General features: G+C 56.4%; 1 protein-coding gene across 4 annotated transcripts in view; it reads left to right on the top strand.

Moving 5' to 3' along the window:
* ACTN1 (actinin alpha 1) overlaps window positions 1-19,663 on the top strand; it is an 86,747-nt gene that overhangs the window by 51,910 nt on the left and 15,174 nt on the right. For all 4 annotated transcript variants that reach the window (XM_037158637.2, XM_037158639.2, XM_037158636.2 and 1 more), the window contains 5 exons: window positions 6,003-6,089; window positions 7,880-7,967; window positions 8,520-8,598; window positions 11,813-11,894; window positions 13,042-13,127. In XM_037158637.2, coding sequence (XP_037014532.2) covers window positions 6,003-6,089; window positions 7,880-7,967; window positions 8,520-8,598; window positions 11,813-11,894; window positions 13,042-13,127 — 422 coding nt within the window. The remainder of the gene's footprint in view (window positions 1-6,002; window positions 6,090-7,879; window positions 7,968-8,519; window positions 8,599-11,812; window positions 11,895-13,041; window positions 13,128-19,663) is intronic.

The following is a 19,663-nucleotide window of genomic DNA, read 5'->3' as shown; positions in this document are numbered from 1 at the left end:
TGCTGTGTGTGCCAGAGGTCGCCAGATGAGTAATCTCCATGTGTTTGTTTGTTCATTCGTTCATTCATTCATTCGTTCATTCATTCGTGATGGAACTGTGGCTGTGATTAATAAGTACTCCCCTGTGTGTGGCGGGTACTGTGCACCAGTGATCTCATGTAATCCTTGCAGCAGCCCGAGGAGCTGGCTCTAATTACTGTTTCCATTTCACAAAAAGAAAACAGATGTCTAACTAGATGGAGGAACTTGCTCAAGGTCCCATCCTAAGTGGCAAAGCTGGAGCTCAAGTCCGTCTGCCTGGCCCCAGAACAGTGCCCTGGAGGGTGGCCTTCCCTGAGGCCGGTGGGGCCCTGCTTCAGGACGTCCGTAGGAGGGGTCCCCTCTCTGGCTGACGACGGTCAAGTGCCCCTCCTCTTTTTTTCTGGACACTGAGGAATTTCAGTCGCTCCCTCAAACAGAGTGCCATTAGCACAGGCGCCTGCAACCCGAGGTCCGCGGGGTCACAGCCGGCTGCCGTGGGTTTTTGTAAATATTGGAGCCCAGCCACACGGTTTGTTTGCACGCTGTCCTTGCTGCTTCCCGCTCAGAGGGCAGGGCCGAGTGGCTGTAACAGAGGCTGTATGGCCGACTAAGCCAAAATATTTCCTATCAGGTCCTTGGCAGAAAAAGTTTGCTGATGCCTGCCTTATTGGGCACTCGGGCCAGCTTGAGGCTGTCACAAGCCTTGCGCCCCACCAGCTGAGAGGCCCAGGCCACGTCCTCTACGCCCTTGTGGCCCCAGCTCCTCACAGCGAGAAGCACTTAGTAGGTGCTTAGTAAACATTTGAGGGATTTGCACATAGCAGGATAATTTTGCCTGGCAAGTGGGAAAATGTTCTCTGCCTCTCTATGAGAAGAGAGGAATGCTTTGTGTTAGTTAATAGGGAGGAATAAAGACTTGGCAGGAAAAATTTCAACTGGGCAGGAACGGGAAGCCAAAGAAATCGCTGCCCAGGTCTGGTGTGAGCTCAGCTGTGCAGGGAGCAGGGAAGTGAAGGATGCATGAGGCAGGGGCCGGGCGCCTGCCACGCAGACAAAGCCGGGTGCTCGGGGTGGGCATCCAGGCCCAGCACTGCTGTGTCTTCCTTTTTTTCTTTTTAAAATTATTTGAAAGATTTTCCTTATTTATTTTTAGAGAGAAGGGAAGGGAGGGAGGAAGACGGGGTGACCCCCATCTATCGGTTGCCTCCTGCACACCCCAACTGGGGACCTGGCCCCCAACCCAGGCCTGTGACCACTGGGAATCAACCTGGTGACCTTCGAGTTTGCGGGATGATGCCCAATCACCGAGCTACACCAGTCAAGACCCTTTTTTTCCCCAAAAAGAAGTAAAAAATCCAGTTTTTAGAAAGGAAGATGAACTATCTAAGAAAAAAAATTTTAAAGACATTGAGCACCAAAGGAAGAGACTAGTGCTTGCTGAGTCCCAGATGTGCACCTGGCTAGACAGGCGCCTCGTCCGCACGGTTGTCCCCTTCTCCTGTGAGTGGACCTGCCGGGTGAGCACCGCCGGCCACATTCCCACTCCAGGAGACCGAGGCCCAGAAAAGTTGCCGGCATGAAGCACGTAGTGTGGCCGCACCTCGGCTCTGGGCCAGGCCACCTCCTCGTGGCGCCTGTGGAGGTGGCAGAGCCAGAACCGAACCCGGGCTTCCAGGTCCGGAACTGAGCTCTCAGCCTGTTCTCATCGCCCCCGGGCATTGCTGCCTCTCCAGTGGGGGACACAGGACAGAACTTTGTGCCATTTCCCTCGGCTGGGACTTGGCTGGTCAGGTGGGCGGGCTGGGCCAGCCTCAGCAGAGGGGTGGGGACCGGTGACACAAGCTCCAACCCCACCTCTGATCCTTGGGAAGTCCCTGAACCTTGCTGGCTGCGGTTTTCCAGTTCCTTCCTCAAAAGCCTGGGTTCTCCAAAGATTTCAAAGGCTCCTTTCAAACGAGACAGTCCTTCCCCGCTCACTCCCCGGGGAGCCAGTGCCTTAAGCTGAGGCTTCCTGCTTCGAAATCATCTCTGTCGGTTCATGCGGAGCAGCAGGATCCTGCCAGCATGGCCGCTGTGCTGCGCAGGTGGGTTTCGTATGTTTTAATGAAACAGCCTTCGCTGCTGCAGACTGGGAAACACAGGGCCCCAGGCAGGTCCCCTGGGATGCGCTCTCCTGGGGCTTGGGGCAGGGCAGCCCTTGCTGGTTGTCCTCACTGAGAAGCATCTTATGCTGTGGGGACCAGCCCTGGGGGGGCAGAGACCCCAGACCTTTGAAGGATTGTCACCTGCTGCAAGGACTAGACTCTCTGATCAACCCTGAAGGGCAGGACCAGGCCCGGAAGGAAGACCTCTGGGCAGGGATTATGGATATAATGCAGAACCTTCAGGAAGAGACTGCACGCTCCAGGGAGACCATAGTTCCCTGCCCCTGAAGATGTTTACATGGAGGCAGGAGGCAGCCCCAGGGAGGGGTTAGTGTAGATACTTCAGGTTTCTTGTACGATCCACGATTCTAAAATGCTCATGGGATCGGGGCTTGAGCTGGGTGAGGGGTTGAGATGTAACCAGGTGAGAGGACCCAAGCAGGATTTTTTAGCCCTTTGGGCAGGGAAAGTGTGATGGCTCTGGGTGCCAAGCACTTGTGGGGGTGGCGATGACTTAGCGTCTGTCCTTGGGGTGCCAGGGCTGCGGCTGCCGCGGGTGCAGCGCTGGGCTCGGAGGTGGGGCTCCAGGGTCTGTGTCTGTCTGGCGGGGTTCCCTTGGCGTCAGTCCTTCTGCTGTCTGAGTCCTGCTCGGGTGCCTGGACCCGAGGGGCCAAGTGCGGGGAAGGGAGAGGCAGGTTTCAGGTAAACCCAGGGTGCGAACAGCCTCGTAGCTCCTGTAGACCAGGAACAGTAGGGCCACCCCTCCACTCCTTCCCACCGTTTGGTAGACTCCGTTAATCCGCCACGTGGTTCCCCCCAGAGCCCACTTGTGGCCTTGCGACCCTCCTCGGGGACCCAGCATTCCCGGCAGCCTCCTGACGTAAAGCATCCTGTGAGATGGGGCGTCCCGGTGGCAAACACAGAGATGCCCGGGTCGCACGCTGTGGGTGGACGGGGTCAGGCGAGTGCTGGGGCTGGGGGTTCCAGGGTGGTTGCTGAACACACCCATCTCTTTGCTTGTACTTAGCGCCTCTGTTTTCTGGAGTGAAACTGCTTCTTTAGTGTGAGTGTGCTTTTAGGAAGGAAAAACCCCTGGGGTTTTTGGGGGACGGGGTTGAGGAGCATGAATCTGCAAGACCCAGGACGGGGCTGCTGTGTCTTCATCAGTGCCGGGAGGGCGCCGGGCCCAGGGCTGTGGGGGGCCCGGGTATTTGGCCTTTGTAAGTGGGGCAGCATGTGGGGGCATGAGGGTGGGGGGTTCCCGTTAGAGGGGGCCAGCACTGCGGCCTGCTCGCCCGGAAAGGCTGAGAGACAGCATCATTACCACTGGAGTTTTTCCCAGACTTGAAAATACATTTCCCCTTGTGTTCAAAATGCTGTTCACAAAATTTTGTGGCTGCTTTTTCTGCTTTCCATATTACTGTGTAAAGATTTTTCCCAAGTCATTGGAAACTTGTGGGTATAATTTTCATGGCTGTGTTAATCAGCTGTTTGCTGGGCCCAGCTGTGCGCCGTCCCAGACCTGGGTCCTTCCTGTTACACTCTCAGGCCGGCCTGTGTTACCCCTGCTCACTCACCCGCCTGGGACCGGTGTGCTCCAGTGTTCGTCCATCCCTCCTTTGTTCCTTCACTCAGCAGACACTGATGGGGGCTTTCTCTGTGCCAGGCACTGTGCTGGGCTCTAAGCAGGGATGCAGAACAGAAAAAAATCTGCCTTCCTGGAGCTGATGTTCTAAAAGGGGAGAGAGCAAATACACACATAGCTACATCAGATGGAGAAAAATAAGTGGGGAGCAAAGTGGGTGGTCGAGGAGGGACTGGGTGAGAAGGTGAAGGGTGAGTGGGGGTGGGAGGGAGTTGAGGGACCGGCCACGTGGGTATCCAGGCAGGGGAGAGCTGTGGCTGGAGAGTGCGGTGGGCAGAGAGGCCGGGGGCCCGGCCAGCCACCGGCCTTGACTCTGAGTGAGGGGAAGCCATGGAGGTTTTGAGCGGAGAGGTGACGGGGTCTGGGTGTTTACTCAGTGACACCTCGTGCTTCGTGCATTCACACAGCCTCCGGCTCGGGGCTGTGACAGACAGCCTCACAGCCAGCGCCACACACGGAGCCTTATTCTGCACGTGTCACGTCTTCGGCCAGGGATGGGTTCCCAGGGGTAGAGCCGGACTCAGAAAGTGAAACCGCTTTGAGGTGCTTGCTGCTGTTGCCGAAGTATGTCCCAGAAAGCTTTTTAAGTTATTTTTAAAGCCAGTGTCCACTTCTATCCACAGTGTAGTAGCCTTGTTATCACCAAGGTGTACGTTTGCTTTTTTTGTTTTTAATTGAGATTGAACATCCTATAAATGGGTTATTTCTATTTCACGTTTCATGAAGTGTCTACTCATGTTTTTTTGCCTATTTATTGTGAATTTAGGCTGTTTTCTTATCAATTTATATAAACTCTTTAAATGTTAATAGATGTGAAACCATTAAAAGTTGAAAGTGAAAGGGCACCTAAAAAAACTCAAACCTTCATGAACTGAATCTTAACTGACTGCCACTAGCACTCGCCAGCGCCACTCCCCCCCCCCCCCCCCGCCTCCTCCCCCCCCCCCCACACCCACCCACCTCTTGCACTCTGCAAAGAGCCGGCTGGCTGATGTACTTGTTCAGGGAGGTGGTCCCGTGTCTCTTTCCTAGGCACTCCCCCCACCCGGTGTCTGGGGTTCTGGAGGGAGTGTTTGAGCCCCCCTGTGAGCAGGAAGAGTTCCATTCTGTCTCCTGTCCAAGGTGCTCACTTGCTGCTCTTTTGCTCAGCACCCCAGTGCAGGCTCAGCACCCCAGTGCAGGCTCAGCAGAGTCTCCCACCCCCCAGGGAGCCGTGGGAGTGCCCTGTGCCTTGTCTCACACAGCAGCTGCAGTTTTACTCTCCCTTCTAAGGAAGGGAATGAGGTCTTTGAGTGTAATTTCCTTAATGGGATCCACTCTGGTTTAATGGGCTTGGGGAAGCAGGAGTCCCTAGAAGTTGCCCCTTCTCAGGATTCTGTCACATCTCCCCAAACACTAGTGTTGGGTTAAAAAAGAAAGATTCTCTGGGTGCCTCACCCCTAACTGAGAGAACATCAACACAGGGCCTGGAAGCAGGCGAGGCTAAGGTGTCCAATTTGATTGTCGGTTGCTCAGCCCCCAAGACCACGACTGGCTCCGTGCCTCAGGCTCTGCCACACAGGGGTTACCTCTATGTTTGTACAGCCTGGCAAGGAAAAAGTTACCTCATCGGATTTACAGCATTATTGTAAAAGCTGAAAAAGGACGGCTGCTTAGACTGAATTTAGTGCGGTATCTTGTAGTTGTGATCTTGAAGCTGTTTGATTTTTTTTATTAAAAGCTACCCAGCTGACGGCATCATGAGGTTGGTGTGGGAGTTAGTGGGTCCTTCAGGATGGTGGCGTAGGTTGGCTGCGTTCCGTAGCCTGCACGGCCGCCCAGAGGTCCTTCGCTCAGAGTTGCCAGCACATCTGCAATGGCTTAGGAGTCTTCCCGCTCTTTGTCAGGCAAGCGAGCAGCGCCCGGGGTTTAAGACACTTCCTCTGTCTCCTTTCCTGACGTGTGCAGTGGAATTGACCACCCCCAACGTGTACCCCCAGGACACCCCTGGTCTACCACCTTGTGTCTCCAGGGCACCCCCAGATCTTGTCACCTGCAAAATTTAGTTGCACCAGCTTTAAAAACTCGACTGAATTCCCTCCAGAAGTGGAACAGCGTGGTCTTTGGTTCCCTCTATGGTGCACCAGGTGACGGGCAGCTGAGGGAATGTGCCCTCTGCCCCTTTAAGACCCACCCTGCTGCTGTTTTTGCAGAAATCGTGGATGGGAATGTGAAAATGACCCTGGGCATGATCTGGACCATCATCCTTCGCTTTGCCATCCAGGACATCTCCGTGGAAGGTAGGTCTTGTGTCTGTCTGCACAGTGATGATATGTTCCCCCACCCCCACCCCCCAACACACACATGTGCCTCCCCAGGCTCAGCCTAGAGAGCCTCTGACCTCGACTGAGGGCTGCATCCGGAGCTTCTGACCCATTTCTGGCATCTGTCCTCGCTCGTAGCCTGTAGACAAGTAAGAACTGTTTGGGGTGCTGATCGCCACAGGTGTTTTGGCCCCCAGGAAACTCCCCACTTTGAGAAAGCCCAAGGTTGCTGTGGGGAAGTGTATTGTAAACCCCGCCTGGTTCTTGGATTTTTAAATCTTGAAAAGGTAGGGGAATAGCCACCAGCAGGGCTTCCTGGGATGCCCAGCTGATGCCAGGTCTTCCCCTTTGTGCCCGCAGCACCCTCTGGTGGTCACTTGTCAGGTCTGCAAGGGGCCACCACCAGTCAGTGTCTTTGCTCTCTTAAACCTGATTCCACACCCCAGGTGATGTGTGGCTTTATTTCATCATAATTTATATTTATGTATTTCCATGCACATTATGAGCACAAAAGCAAATTTTAAAAAAGATGAGATGTAGGTAATAATACTTTTAGCTCATTTCAGTGGAATCTTGGGCTTTTTAATTCATTTTAATGGAAACTTGAAAGAAATCTTGAAAAGATTTTTGTTCAGAGTAACTTGGTAATGAGAACAATGTGGACCAAATTGCTTTGTTATGGAAATCTTGGCTTGACACTTAGCGATTACAACAAAGTGAATATCTAAATTTGGTTTATAAATACTTGGCGTTTAGGGTGGAAGTGGTTAAAAAGATGCCAGTAGTGACCGGTCACTTAGGGCATGGTTCTTGTTAGTGATGGTGGATATAAATCCCTTCTTCAAATAGCCTTCTTGGTGAGTTTGATTCTTTTGGGCAGACTTCTCGTCAGCTCTAATTAAGTAGATATTGTTTTAATCTTGGAATATAGCTGACAAAGAGCTTGAATTAAGAGTAGAAACATTAGCTTTGCTGATTTCTTAAAATCGTTTGTGCTTGAATGATTGTATTATCTTTGTCAGAATCGTTTAACGTCATTTTAAAGACCATGTTGTGAATGGAAAGTAGATGAGATCATCCCGGAAGCCCCATCACGGGGTACTATAGCCTGCAGTTCCCAGATGCTAACACATGGGGGCAGTGCGGCTGGCAGCCCTCCTGTTCTGGGAGCCCCCAGTCCCTCCAGTATGGACCTGCCTTATCTGATAGGCATGTGCCCACTTCACACACACCAATGTTGGTGATTTATGCAATCTATGCATCAAATGTAAGGGAACCTTTTTTTTAAGGTGAACACTAAATCTGCGTCAGAGTCCTCATGCTTCCTTCCCCTGTGGCTGTGTGCACAGCACAGGCAGGCCACAGGTGCCCCTGTGTAGAGATTCCTGGGTTCTAGACCTCACAGACCAATCAAACCTTCCCAAAGTGGCCACCTGACGGAGGTCGCCACCTTATTTTGATTCGTTACCATTTCCTGAATTAAAGGGAGTGTCGGGGTTAGCCTAAAAGGCCGTTACGCAGCACTTCAATGCGTGATGCGGCTGGCTCCGGAAAGCTGCCTGGCCTATTTCTATGTCACATGGATTCTCAGCCTTTGTCATGGAACTAGACTTCGTGGCCTGGTAGCAGCAGGGCTGGAATCTAGGGGTCTTCGTGTCAGCCCCCCGTGTGAAACGGTGGCCAAGTGCGGCCTCCCCCGCGTCGGTGGCCCTCCCTCCTCCAGGCCGGCCCCCTGACCTCTCTGCCTGTCGCTCCCTTCGCCACAGAGACCTCGGCAAAGGAAGGGCTGCTCTTGTGGTGTCAGAGGAAGACGGCCCCTTACAAAAATGTCAACATCCAGAACTTCCACATAAGGTGAGCGACCGGGAGCTGGGGGGCTCTTACAGAGACGCAGGGCCCTGCGGGGCCCTTGGCTGAGCCCATCTCAGCTCCAGACAGACCAGCAACTTTGGGGGAAGAAGTCACTTGCTGCGGGAAGGGGGTGTCCCCAACCCCTCCGTGTTCCCTCTCCCTCCCAGCAGTGTCTCAGACGGACGCGGCTACGGCCTCGTACACCTTGGTTGTGCTTGGGCCCCTGGGAGCTCCCAGGGAGGCTGTCGGGAAGTTCCAGCCTTGGGCTGCAGAACAGAGCAGACGGGGCCCCGGCCTTGGTGGAGGGTAGCGTGGGATGTGGCAGGTGTATCGACTTGCCAAGCCTCTTAGAGTCTTGAGCCAACTACCTGGGACTGTGGCAGATAGAAAAGCTCCTGGCCATCCTGTCTTCTCCTGGCTCTGGCCCTGAAGGGTCACGTATCCACCTCCAGGAAAAGGGAGTCTGCCCCCTGCTTAGTGCTTTTCCCCGTAGTGAGTGCTTGGCCCCACTCACCAGCTTGCGCGCCCCCCCCCCCCATTCTCTCCCCTGGGCAGCTGGAAGGATGGCCTTGGCTTCTGTGCCTTGATCCACCGACACCGGCCGGAACTGATTGACTATGGGAAACTGCGAAAGGTACGTGCGCTCACCGGACTGCCCACCGCCAGCTCCCACCTGCTCATCCCTAGTGGGCAGGGGCAGGGCGGGGCGGGGCCCCTGCTCTGAGAGCCCGTGTCCAGCGGGAGGGGTGTCAGCCTCCACAGGTTAGCCAAGAAGACAGCCTGTTTAGAAGTAAGAGAAAAACCCCTTCGTTCTTAGTCAGCACCGCACGTGCGCACCATACGTGTGCTTGCCCACGCTCACAGTCCACGAGGGAAGTGTGAGGGCCGCTGCAGCAGCCCTGTGAGTGTGGAGGAATAGGGGGAGGGTTTCTGCTCCCGCTTTCTGGGTTTCATTAGGTGGATCTATTACCGTCACAATTTAAAATGTGGATACATTTATCCTGGCTGTGTCTGAGACTCACTGTGCAGTCCTAGGCAGGTGCCCACAGCAGATGTTGTGTCCCTTGTTGCTGAAGTTTGGCTGCAGGATTTTCTTCTGCTGCTGCTTATTTATATTTTGTCATCAAGCTGTTGGGGGATTGTCCTGAGTGTGTGTGTGTGTATGTGTGTGTGTGTGTGTGTGTACTAGGAGGTAGGAACTAGGCGTGTACCCTCATGGTGGTTCTTAGGGTCGGGGCTGGTTCAGGGATGCTGGCCCAGACCTTGGGGGCTGGACTCAGCTCGTCTCCCCTCGAGGTCCCTCCCGTGCCTTGGCATGTGGCACGGGCGACTCAGGAGAGGCCCCCCCGAAGCCTTCCCTATGCCCCCAGTTGATCTGCAGCTCAGGTTGGACTGTTGCCGGTCTGTGCTCGAATCCCTGAGCAGGGCAGCTCCTAGGAGTGACTGTTCTTGTACTTTCACTTGACTTTGACATGTGGAGAGCGCAGTGTGGGGCCTCTGGTGCTTCTCAGTGGCCAAGCAAGCTTTGACATTGCTGGTGTGGGGGCCTCTCTGGCCACTCATGGCAGCGTCAGGCTCTCTGTTTCCAGGGTGTGCAGGACTGAGCTGCCGGAAAGGGTTTGTGAGGGAGGAAGGAACAGGTTCCCGTCCCGTCTGGGGCCTCTGCCCATCTAGAAGGGCCCAGCCTCAGGGGCAGAGACACCCGCTGCCTGGCCCTGTGTGTGTGCCTGTCCCAGGCTGGTCCCTTGGAGATGAGACACCTTCAGGGTGATAGGGCCTGACAGGCTGGTGGCAACCCCAAGCTACTCTCTTAGGGAATAGGAAGATCCCAGCTCTCCAACTCAGCAGCTTTGCCAAAAATAAAATAAAATAAAAAGTTCATGTAAAAACTCCCTGAACCACCTGAAAGCTGCATGACCAAAGCAAACAGGGCAGAGGACGGAAGTCCCAGCGGTGGCAGTTTTTCTTTTAAAGGCGTCACCGTGTACCTCCGAACTGTTCGCGCTGTTCAGCTGCTGCCCGTCGGAGACAGTGTGTGTGTGTCCCTGTGTGGCTGTGCTGGGGCGGCAGTGGCCAGTCAGTCCCCAGCTGTTTGCACCCCCGTATCCAGCGGGACCGGGTTCACTGGGGCCGTGTGGTCCCTCCGCTCATCCCTCCACAGACTCCAGGTGCCCCTGCCATCTGGGAGTTAGGGGTCCAGTGGCCTTTGTCTGATACATGGCCAGCTCTGTCCCCACCCTCTGTCCTCTGTGTCTTTTCATTTCTCCATTTCACTCGTCTGTCTCCCTGTCTGTTTAATTCAGTAGCATCAGTAAAATCCATCCTGGTCCTGGCCAGGTGGCTCAGTTGGTTGGAGCGTCGTCCCACACACCAAATGCTGTGGGTTCGATTCCCAGTCAGGGCACATACCTAGGCTGTGGGTTCCGTCCCCTTTCGGGGTGTGCATGAGGGGCAACCAATCAATGTTTTTCTCTTTTTTTCCCCTTTCATTTCTCTCTAAAATCAACAAAAAATCATATCCTTGGGTGAGGATTAAAAAAATAAAACCCAGCTCAAGCCCTAGCTCAGACCTGGTCCCCCTGAACCGCGGTACCTTCCAGAAAGCGCAGTGCCAGGGCCTGGGGGGCTTGGACGTGGGGGAGAGCGGAGGGGCTCTGGTGGGAGGCTCCTCCTTCCTGCACCAGCTGCTGGTGGGCGTGGAGGCCTGGCAGGCCCCGGGGGGCGGGCGGGGCGTGCGGGCAGGCACTTTGGCCTGAGGACTCTCAAGGCCGTGGACAGAAATGACCTTCACTTCTTGGCAGCACTTTTTATCACTCTGGAAGCTGTTGGAGACTTTCCCGAAAGGGTTCCACCTTCTCTATTTTGAACGATTTCTTCCTGAAAGCATCCCGAATGGATGCATCGACTTTTTCATGTCCTGCAAGTCCCACCTGAGCACACAGGGAAACTGAGTCCCAGGATGACAAAACCAGCTTGCTTTAGATTATTCGGGGGAACCGAGCATAGAGTGGGAGGTCCCACCAGGATCTCTCCACACTGAGTTGTGGGTTATTTCCCACATCAAACATTTTGTTTTCATTGTGGTAAAGTGCACATAACACAGAATTCACCGTTACGACCACCTTTGAGTGCACAGCACGGCAGCATCGAGCACACCCTGCCACGCTGGTGTGTGACTGTTGCCGCCGTCCGCCACCAGAGCTCTTCTCGTCTTGTGAAACCGAGTCGGGTGGTGCTTCTGCGTTTGCTTTTTGGAGAACCTGTTTTCAGGCGGCTGCACCAGCTTGCTGTCCCGCCAGCAGTGCGCCAGGGTTCCAGTCCCTCCCCCACATCCTCGCCAGCACCAAATAGGTTTCCTTGAGAAAGTTGCAGAAATCAGAATAGTCACAAGGAGGCTTGTGGGAGCCCCAGGATTGTATGGGCTGGGAGCCCCAGAGCGGTTTGAGGACGCCTAGGCCAACTCTTCAGTAACAGGTGGGGAAGCCGAGGTCAGTCCCGCTCCCTGGTGGCAGAGCTGAGGCCAGAGGCCAAGACGGACGGCTCCCAGGCCAGTGGCCTGCTCTCACAGTCACTTCCTAGCCGTTCTTTCTTGGGCTACAAGCCAGTGTTTTTCATCCCGTCGGCCCCATTTTTCTGACAGGAGGAGAGGTGGCATTTTAACTCCTCGGCCAGTGAGCCCTGGCAGCGAGGCCAGCTGTCTGCATCCGGTGGCGCTGGCTGCCGCAGGCCTGCCCAGGAACGGCGGTAGCAGTCCCTCTGCCCCTAAAATCTGGCAATCGCCCAGACGGGGGAGGCCGGTGTCTCGTCACAACCCCCACTCTAACCCCGCACTCCCCGCCTCCCTCTAGGACGACCCTCTCACGAACCTGAACACGGCCTTCGATGTGGCGGAGAAGTACCTGGACATCCCCAAGATGCTGGATGCTGAAGGTGAGGTTTGCCTTCTGGGCTCTAATTCCTCTCCCACCAGCCACCCAGCGGCCTGAGGTGGGAAGGGAGAAGCCTGTCTGGGGGACCTCGTTGGGAGGTTGGGGTCCCCTGCCTGCCAGGGGTTCCGTGGTTCCCGGGGGTTTGGAGGGAGCAGTGAGAGCTGGTGCTGAGAAGGGCTTGGGGAGCGCTTTCCTCCCCGAACATCTGCAGGTGGGTCTCCCCTTTGTCTTGGAGTCGGGTAGCGGGTGCCGGCATGGAACACGGGTTCTTTTGTTGTAGGAGCGGGAAGAAAACCTTCCCCCTAAGTTCTCCAGCGGGGGCCCCATCCGCTAGGCTGACAAAATCAGACTGACAAGAGAGAAGCCAACACATTTACTAACATGGGCATCGCCCCCGCACGGGTGTCTGCCGTGAGGAGTAACCGAGGGGCTGGTCTGTGTGCACACGCAACTTCGTGAGGGATGGTGGGGGAAGACCGGGCGCTTATGGAAAAGCAAATGACTCTTTGGAAAGACGAGCTGCCCCTTTGGGGACTGGATGGGAGATGCAATCGTTTGGGGCGGTATCTGTCTGGGCGGGGGGTGTTTCCAAACAGATACCCAAGCAGAGCGAGCAGAGTGATGGACTTCCCTGCCACCGTCATCCACTTACCGCAACGACTGAGATTTTTCTCTCATTTTTTCCTTTCCTTTGTTGAAATGTTTTAAAGCGAATTCCAGACATTTCAGCATTTCACTGCTACATACTTCAGACTATGTGTCTTTAAAGCACGAATATTTTCTTAGGCAGCCATAAAGCGGTGTTCACACCTTGCAAATGGACCGTGAGTCCTTGATATACCCACTGTCCGGCCGAGGTCTGCATGTGGCATTTAATGATTGTATTTCTCCTGCCCTTTTTATTTCCAACGTCGAACTTGTCGCAGTAACTGGGCCAGCTGTCCCAGTGAATGTGTCTTGTTCTGGGTCTGTCTGGCTGCTTCCTCGGGGCACCATTCCAGGCCTCTGCCTTCCTTGTTCCTGTCAAGTGGAAGTTACTGCAGAAGCTGGTTCGGTTGGGCCCAGTGTTGGCACAAAGACCAGGTGGTCCTTGGAGCAGCGTCTGGTGTGTTCACCGGCTGCCTTTAACTCCGCGTTTTTCTTGACAGACATCGTTGGCACCGCCCGACCGGATGAGAAAGCCATCATGACCTACGTGTCCAGCTTCTACCATGCCTTCTCTGGCGCCCAGAAGGTACCGGGGGCCCCTGCTCCTTCCTCGCCCCGCACACCTCATGCCAGACCGGAAACCATGCCCTCCTGCCCGCCCCTCACCTCCCCCTGGTGACAGGGTCTGGATGGTCCATCTCTTTGGTAGAGTTAGCCCCTGGCGCCCACGTGGCGTGTTCTTGCTCAGCCCTCTCCCACCCACATCTCCGGTCTTTCTCTCATCTTCCTCTGCTCTCTCCAAGAAGACAGGGCAAGAGCTCACCTTCCAGGACCCAGACAGCTGTCTTCAGCAGGAAGGGCTGCACGGGTAGAATCAGCCAGGGGTGGCTTTGGGGGCGCAGTGGGCAGCATCCCCCTGGGCCCACCTCTGTGGAGCTACAGGCTTTATCAGGGCAGTGGGACTGCCCGGGAGGCGGACCTGGGGAGCTGTCTCCTGTTTTCAGTGACCGATTTTGCGAAGGTGTCAGGAAGCCCCTGCTTCTCCCGCTCAGGGACACGTCGTAGCAGGTGTATGTGCGGCCCCATTGGGCTTCGATGCTTTCTCCTGAATCCTGCCCTGGAGCCCCATGCGGGTCACTCTGCTCTGTGTTCCTGGACATGAGCGCAGCCCCTGGGAGTGAGGAAGGGCAGAGCTGCGCGGCTATGGGCCCTTTGAAGTGTCCCGGCCCAGTTTTGCTCGGGGAGGCTGGGGTTAGGGTTGTGTCAGTTCTGCACTGGGCGGGGGCAGCACAACCACAGAGCAGCATCCACTCTGCAGACGTCGGAGGGTTGCATGTTCTCCGATGGTTAGTGCAGGCAGCAGAAGCCCCTCTTCTGGGGTCCCTCACAGGCAGGACCCCTGCAGCACCACACCCAGGTTGCCACGGACACGGGACCCCGGGCTCGGCCTTCATGGCTTCGGCCGTGGACCTGCCCTGTGCTCAGGCAAATTTCTCATCCTCAGCGTGGCCTCCGAGTGACCCGTCCTGACGCGCCTGCTGGGGGCGCTCTCCCCACGGCCGCCCTCGGCCCGGTCTTCCCCCACGCTCGCTCCGCCTCCCTCGTCTCAGCCTGTGCTTTCTCCCACCCCACCCCCTTTCTCCTCCCACCGGCTCATTTTTCCCTTTCCGCCCATTCCCTCGTTTCTGTCTGTCCGTCTGGTGTTCTTTCTGTCCACTGTGGCCGTGGTGGTTTATTCTGCGCTGCTGCCGCCCACTTCTCCTCTCAACCTGTTCTCCTTCTCTGTGCAGATGTGTAGGCACGCTAAGGCGGGACGGGAAGGCCATGTGACCTAGCGGTCACGTCACTGCCGCGCCTTCTCGGTGCGCAGAAGGTGAGCTCCCCTTGGCCTCGCCCGCTCTCCCTGCCCACCTCTTCCTCCTCCCCGGATACGCAGCCTCGAGTGAAAGGGGCGAGTAGAGAAGCCTCCTCCTCTGGGGGCAGGGTACTCTCTGAGCCTCGGCCAGGACACTCGAAGGTGCCAGAGGACCGGACCCTCTGGATGGCCCCCTGCCTCCCTGCCCCCCAGCCTGGTGGACGTCACAAACCCGAAGGAAGCTGTGGTTCCAGCTCCTTCCCGGGATAAGAGCCCCACCTACCCCAAGCAGCACAGCTTTTGGCCGTGGTTCCTGAGTAGTCCTGTAAATACCCAGGCCCTGTCACCCTTCTGTCTCCCTCCTCCCCACGGAGGCAAGGCCGTCCTCTTAAATAGCCCTTTAGCCCGGGCAGAGCGGAGTCGTCCTGCCCTCTCCCTGGGGTCTGGGCCCGAGGCTCAGAGCCCTGCCTGCCCTGCCCACCCAGGCCCGACTGGGCCGTGGCACCAGCTGCACCTTATTACACCAGGGTGCCCTGTGCACGCGGAGACAGTGCAGGTGTCAATGTGCATCCCCGAACTCCTGCGTGCGGCAGCAGCAGGGTCTTCTTATGTAATCAAGGCGACCTTCTTCCAGTGGAGCACCTTCAGGAAGAGGTGCCTTTGAAAAATTACACAAAGGCACTGGCCACCTGGGCTAGTGGCCGCCCTGCTCCGGGCCTGGCTGGGCACCCACAGCCCTCCCCCCTTCCTCCCAGGCCTCTCGGGCGCTGACCGAGACGGAGGCTCCCTGATGGTGTCCCGGCCCTCCCAGGACGCCCAGCTCCTTCCAGCCCCTTTCAGCCTCTTCTCTGGCCTGCCTCTTGCTTCCTCTTCGTCCCACCTCTGCTGTTGCTGCTCCCTCTCGTCAATTTCTCCCCGCCCTTTTACCCCCGACCCTCAGCCAGGATGTGGGCGACACTGATCTATTGCCTTCGTGGGCTCCCAGCCCCGATAACCACAGACAGTCTGGTCGCCCGAGTCCGTGGCTGGGCCGAGCTCTCAGCTGTGGCTTCCCCTCTTTCCAGTCCCCCTTGCTCTTTCTCCTCCTTCAGGGGCTCCGTCCCGGGCTCCATGCCTGTTGACACTGGCCTTCCCTGTCTCTGAAGCCTCCCCTGTGTCCTGGCTGATGGCAGTGCTCGGAAGGGGGTGTGTGTGCACGTGTGTGTGTGTGCGTGTGCGTGCGTGTAGCAGCCTGCTTTTCTCCCTCCCGAATCTCATACCCATGCCCTCCTCCCTCTCACTCATCCCTGTTGCAGCCATTTCACGCGCTTTTCGTCCACCTCTGAGGACAAGGTCACCAGCTGGGGGGGGGGAGTGGGGGGTTGGGGTTGGGGGGTTCCTCTCATGTCCTGGGTCAGGGGCCTCACCCAGAGTTGCCTGTAACCACTTCTAAGGATTCAGGCAACTGTTAGAACTAAGCGGCCATGGGCGGGGGGGGTCTTCCCCCCTCCCGTGGAGGAAGGGGGTTCTTTCAGACTCAGCGCTCTTCTAGTCTTGGCCGTCTCCCCGAGTGGAGCCACTGAGGGGAGGGCTTCCGAAACCCACGCCCAGTGCCGCACCCCCGCCCCCGCCCCTTCCATCGGCTTTCTCTGGTCAAGCCTTGGACGGTAGGACTAGAAAGGCAGCAGAGCCTGGCATACGTGTGCACGTGTGTGCACGTGTAGCAGTCCGTGTACCCACCCAGGCGAGTGGTGTGCAGATGTGTGTGATTGGTGTTCACAGTCTGATGAGGACGCGTTTGGCCCGTTGGTTTTGGTTCCGATCCTTTCCCACCTTGTTTCCTCCCCGCTGTAAGGTACCTGTGGAGTGTGTTTTTGCAGTTTGCGAAGCTTTTAAAGTTCATGGTCATGCTCTAGGGGGGACTGTTTCTGAGAGACCACACTTTAAGGCAAGAAGTGAATCTGCTGTGGGCATTTCTGGGTGGTTTTAGGAGGAGATGGTGCTGTTTGCTTGTCAGTCGCTTTAGTCACTATTGTGAATCTGCTGAGGGGAAGGAATCCTCAACTGCCCTCAAGGAATTCATGGTCCATCCAGGAGAACCCTTAATAAGAGATGTTGAGCCCTGGCTGGTGTGGCTCAGTGGATTCAGTGCCGACCTGTGAACCAACGGTGATTCCCAGTCAGGGCACATGCCTGGGTTGCAGGCCAGGTCCCCAGTAGGGGGGTACGAGAGGCAACCACACATTGATGTTTCTTCTTCCCGCCCTTCCTCTCTTTCTTAAACAAACAAACAAACAAACAAACAAAGTGTCTTAAGGGCAAAAAAGATGTCGAGGGTAGCTGCCATCTAACCAGAGCTGTGCTCTGCCACAGACCTGAGTGGGGCAGGTACAGGTGCAGGGCCGCAGGATGTGAGACTGTCTTGAGCAGGAAACACTTGAACTTGAGGGTCTTAGGGGTAGAATAGGAGTCCACAAGTCAAAGGCTCAGGGAGGGTAGGCAAGGGCAGCCAGTGCTGTTGAGGAAGGCAGTGACGCGTGTGCAGACGCTCCGAGGTGTGACAGAGGATTGCCTGCAAGAGTAGAGCCAGTGAGCACTGGTCTGGGTCTCATCTGACTGCCTGGTAGAGGAAGTGCTGGGGGAGCCAGGGTTGCGCAGCGGTGGGGTCAGCTCGCCTTGGTCTAGGGGGCTCACTGGCAGGGACGCCAGGGTTGAGTGCTGACGTGGGAGGCGGGAAGCAGGCGGTGAGCTAGATTTGGGGAAGTATTGGTTGCAGACGAGGTCTCTGTGGCATTCCTGTGCATCTGGGGGTCGTGGTGGCAGTGCCGCCGTGTGGCATTCAACCGCGTTGTTCGGCGCCACCTTCACTGAGGACAGTTCCCCTCCAGCCTCTCCCTGTGCCTGCCAAGGGCCAAGGTGATGCTGTTGAGCAGTGTAGCCGGTCTCCAGAGCGCTTTGGCTCAGCACAGCTGAGCCTGTTGTTTGGGATCTTTGCGGACTCCGGGAACAACACAGTCTGTATCTTTACAAAAACAGCTGGAATGTAAAGCCAAATATGTGATTGTGTTAGGTTATGAGATAGTACAGCTTACGGCGGACCACGAAAATATAAACCATGGAAAAGCGAACACAAGTTTCTGTGGGTCTCTCCCTGCGGCACTGGGAAGAAACCAGTGTGGCCGTTCTTACAGACAGCCTGTCCTCTTTCCCCTGATTTCCCGAAGTCTGTCACCGTCGAAAAGGGCTGGGTGGTCTCATTCTGCTTCTTGGTTCCATCTCCTCCTGTGTGAGTAGCCCGAAGCCAGAACTGAAGTGGCTTCCGTTTGGAGCTTCTCTCAGAAAAGGACCTTTCCCCCCTGGAGCAAGCCGCCTCTGAGCTTCGGAACTAGAGCGGGCTCTTTAGGATGTGGTGGGACTGGGCGCCTCTCCTGTGGTCCTGGGAGAAAGAAGCGAAACCACCAGGAAGCTGGGGTGACGGGGGTAGCCCCATATCCCGTCCTCCAGTCTCTCTTGTCTTTCCCTTGAGTTATGTCTGGGAGGCCTTACCAAGTTTGTGCTCCCCAGGCTGGTCTCTTTGACCTCCTGAGCTGGGGCTGGAGGGGGACTGATCCCTTCTCTATAAAGGGACCCTTTGGGGGCCGGTGTAACCCCACACCCAGCAGCAGGGAGCGCCTGCGTGCTGGGGGTTAGGGTGGGATTGAACAGTGAGAGCAAGGGAGGGTCAAGGTCCTGAAGATGCTGCCTGCCATTGTTTCCAAAGTCAGATCCGGACTCCAGCCTGCTTTCTGGTGGCAGCTGGCTGTCCCTCAGTGGGGAGGCACCCCGACGGAGTTTGCAGACAGGCCATTTCTTTTCTAAAGAAAGCCCTTTTTTTGATCCATGATGGCCATGCCTTCTTTCCAAAAGCAGATTTCTTGCTTATAATGATGGCTTTTCTCCACCGGTCTCTCCCGGTGAGGCCAGCCTGGGCAGGGGCCGGCTGGGGACAGGGGCTGGGTGTTTGTGAAGAGTCCCCAGGAAGCCCTCATGGGAACTCCCCCAGACTTGGTTCCAAAGAGGCCTCTTTGGCTGCGGGACCCCTGGCAGGCTCAGAGGACCGGGGCAAGGCTCCTGAAGCCCATAGGACACGTCTCCTAAACTCCCCCCCACGCAGGCATCTCTCAGTCCACCAGTTTGATAAACGGACACACAAATCAGTCAGTGACCCCGGAGCCCAGGATCTCAGGATGAGTCAGGAGGTGGCGAGGTTGGGGGGGGGGTGTGACGGGACTGCCTGCCACAGGAGAGCACGTTAGTGCGGGTCTGGGTCTCGTCCATGAAACGTCACAGCGGCTGTTGCTGTTTGCCTGTGACGAGTGGCCACCCTGCCGCCCGATTCTTACCCGCTCGGCCAGCACATTGGGCAGGGGTCTCTGCGGCTACCCCATGTTCTGACATGGATGTCCACAGAGGAGAGTATTGCCCTCCCTCAGGTCCCTTGCCCTGGCCTTTCAAGGGAAGTGGCCCAAGTGACTTCAGGCCGATTGCTGTCCCTAGCCAGCCTCATGGGGCGGGTCAGCCTGGTTCCCGTGACTCTGCTCTCTGCTGGGCCCCACGTCTTCTGGGACAGGCTCCTAGATGGAACGTCCTTCCTTGTCACCTCTGGGGTTCCCCCTAGTTACTTGTTCCTCCAAAGGAGGGACAATCATCCGGGAGTTCAGTGCGCCCAGTGGCCATGCCATCTCTGGCACAGAGTCGAGTTAGGGGCGGGGCGGGGGGTGAGGGCCTGAGGATGTGGCTCCTTCCCTCACTCCTGAGACCAGAGGACTCTTCTCTCCCCCTCTGACCGGTCCTGCAGTTCTCCTGCTGGGGGCCCCCTTTTCTGACACCTTGCCCTGCAGGGTGCAGTCTCTCAGCTTTGAGCCTGAAAGGTCATTCGTGACGGTCTCATTCCACCCCTCATGGGCACCCCAGGCAGTCCCCCACAAGTCACATGATTTGGTGGGCGTGTGTCCTATTTCAACAGTTCTGCCAGAAAACAGTGTTTGTTTTCTTAAGTCCTTTCTTCCCAATTAAAATTCATTCCTTATCCTCGGAAGTCCCTCCTTATGTCTAGCCTCAGTCTTTCTTGCTGCAGCGGGAGCCCATTTTGTCTCGTTCATCATCCAGTTGCGAGGTCCCACCTTTCTACCCTTAAGCTTTCGTCATGCTTTGTCATCAGCAGAGTCCCACTTCTCTGGGGCCGTAAGGTGCTTCTGGCTTCTCACAGGTGGTCTCCGCTCTCATGCCTGACCCAGAGGACCCTGAGC

The sequence above is a fragment of the Artibeus jamaicensis genome, unplaced genomic scaffold, assembly GCF_021234435.1.
Source record: "Artibeus jamaicensis isolate MK-2021 breed Jamaican fruit bat unplaced genomic scaffold, CSHL_Jam_final contig_851, whole genome shotgun sequence".
Lineage (NCBI taxonomy): Eukaryota > Metazoa > Chordata > Mammalia > Chiroptera > Phyllostomidae > Artibeus > Artibeus jamaicensis.
Note: the sequence above shows the minus strand (reverse complement) of the source record. Positions and strands in the feature narration are given on the sequence as shown.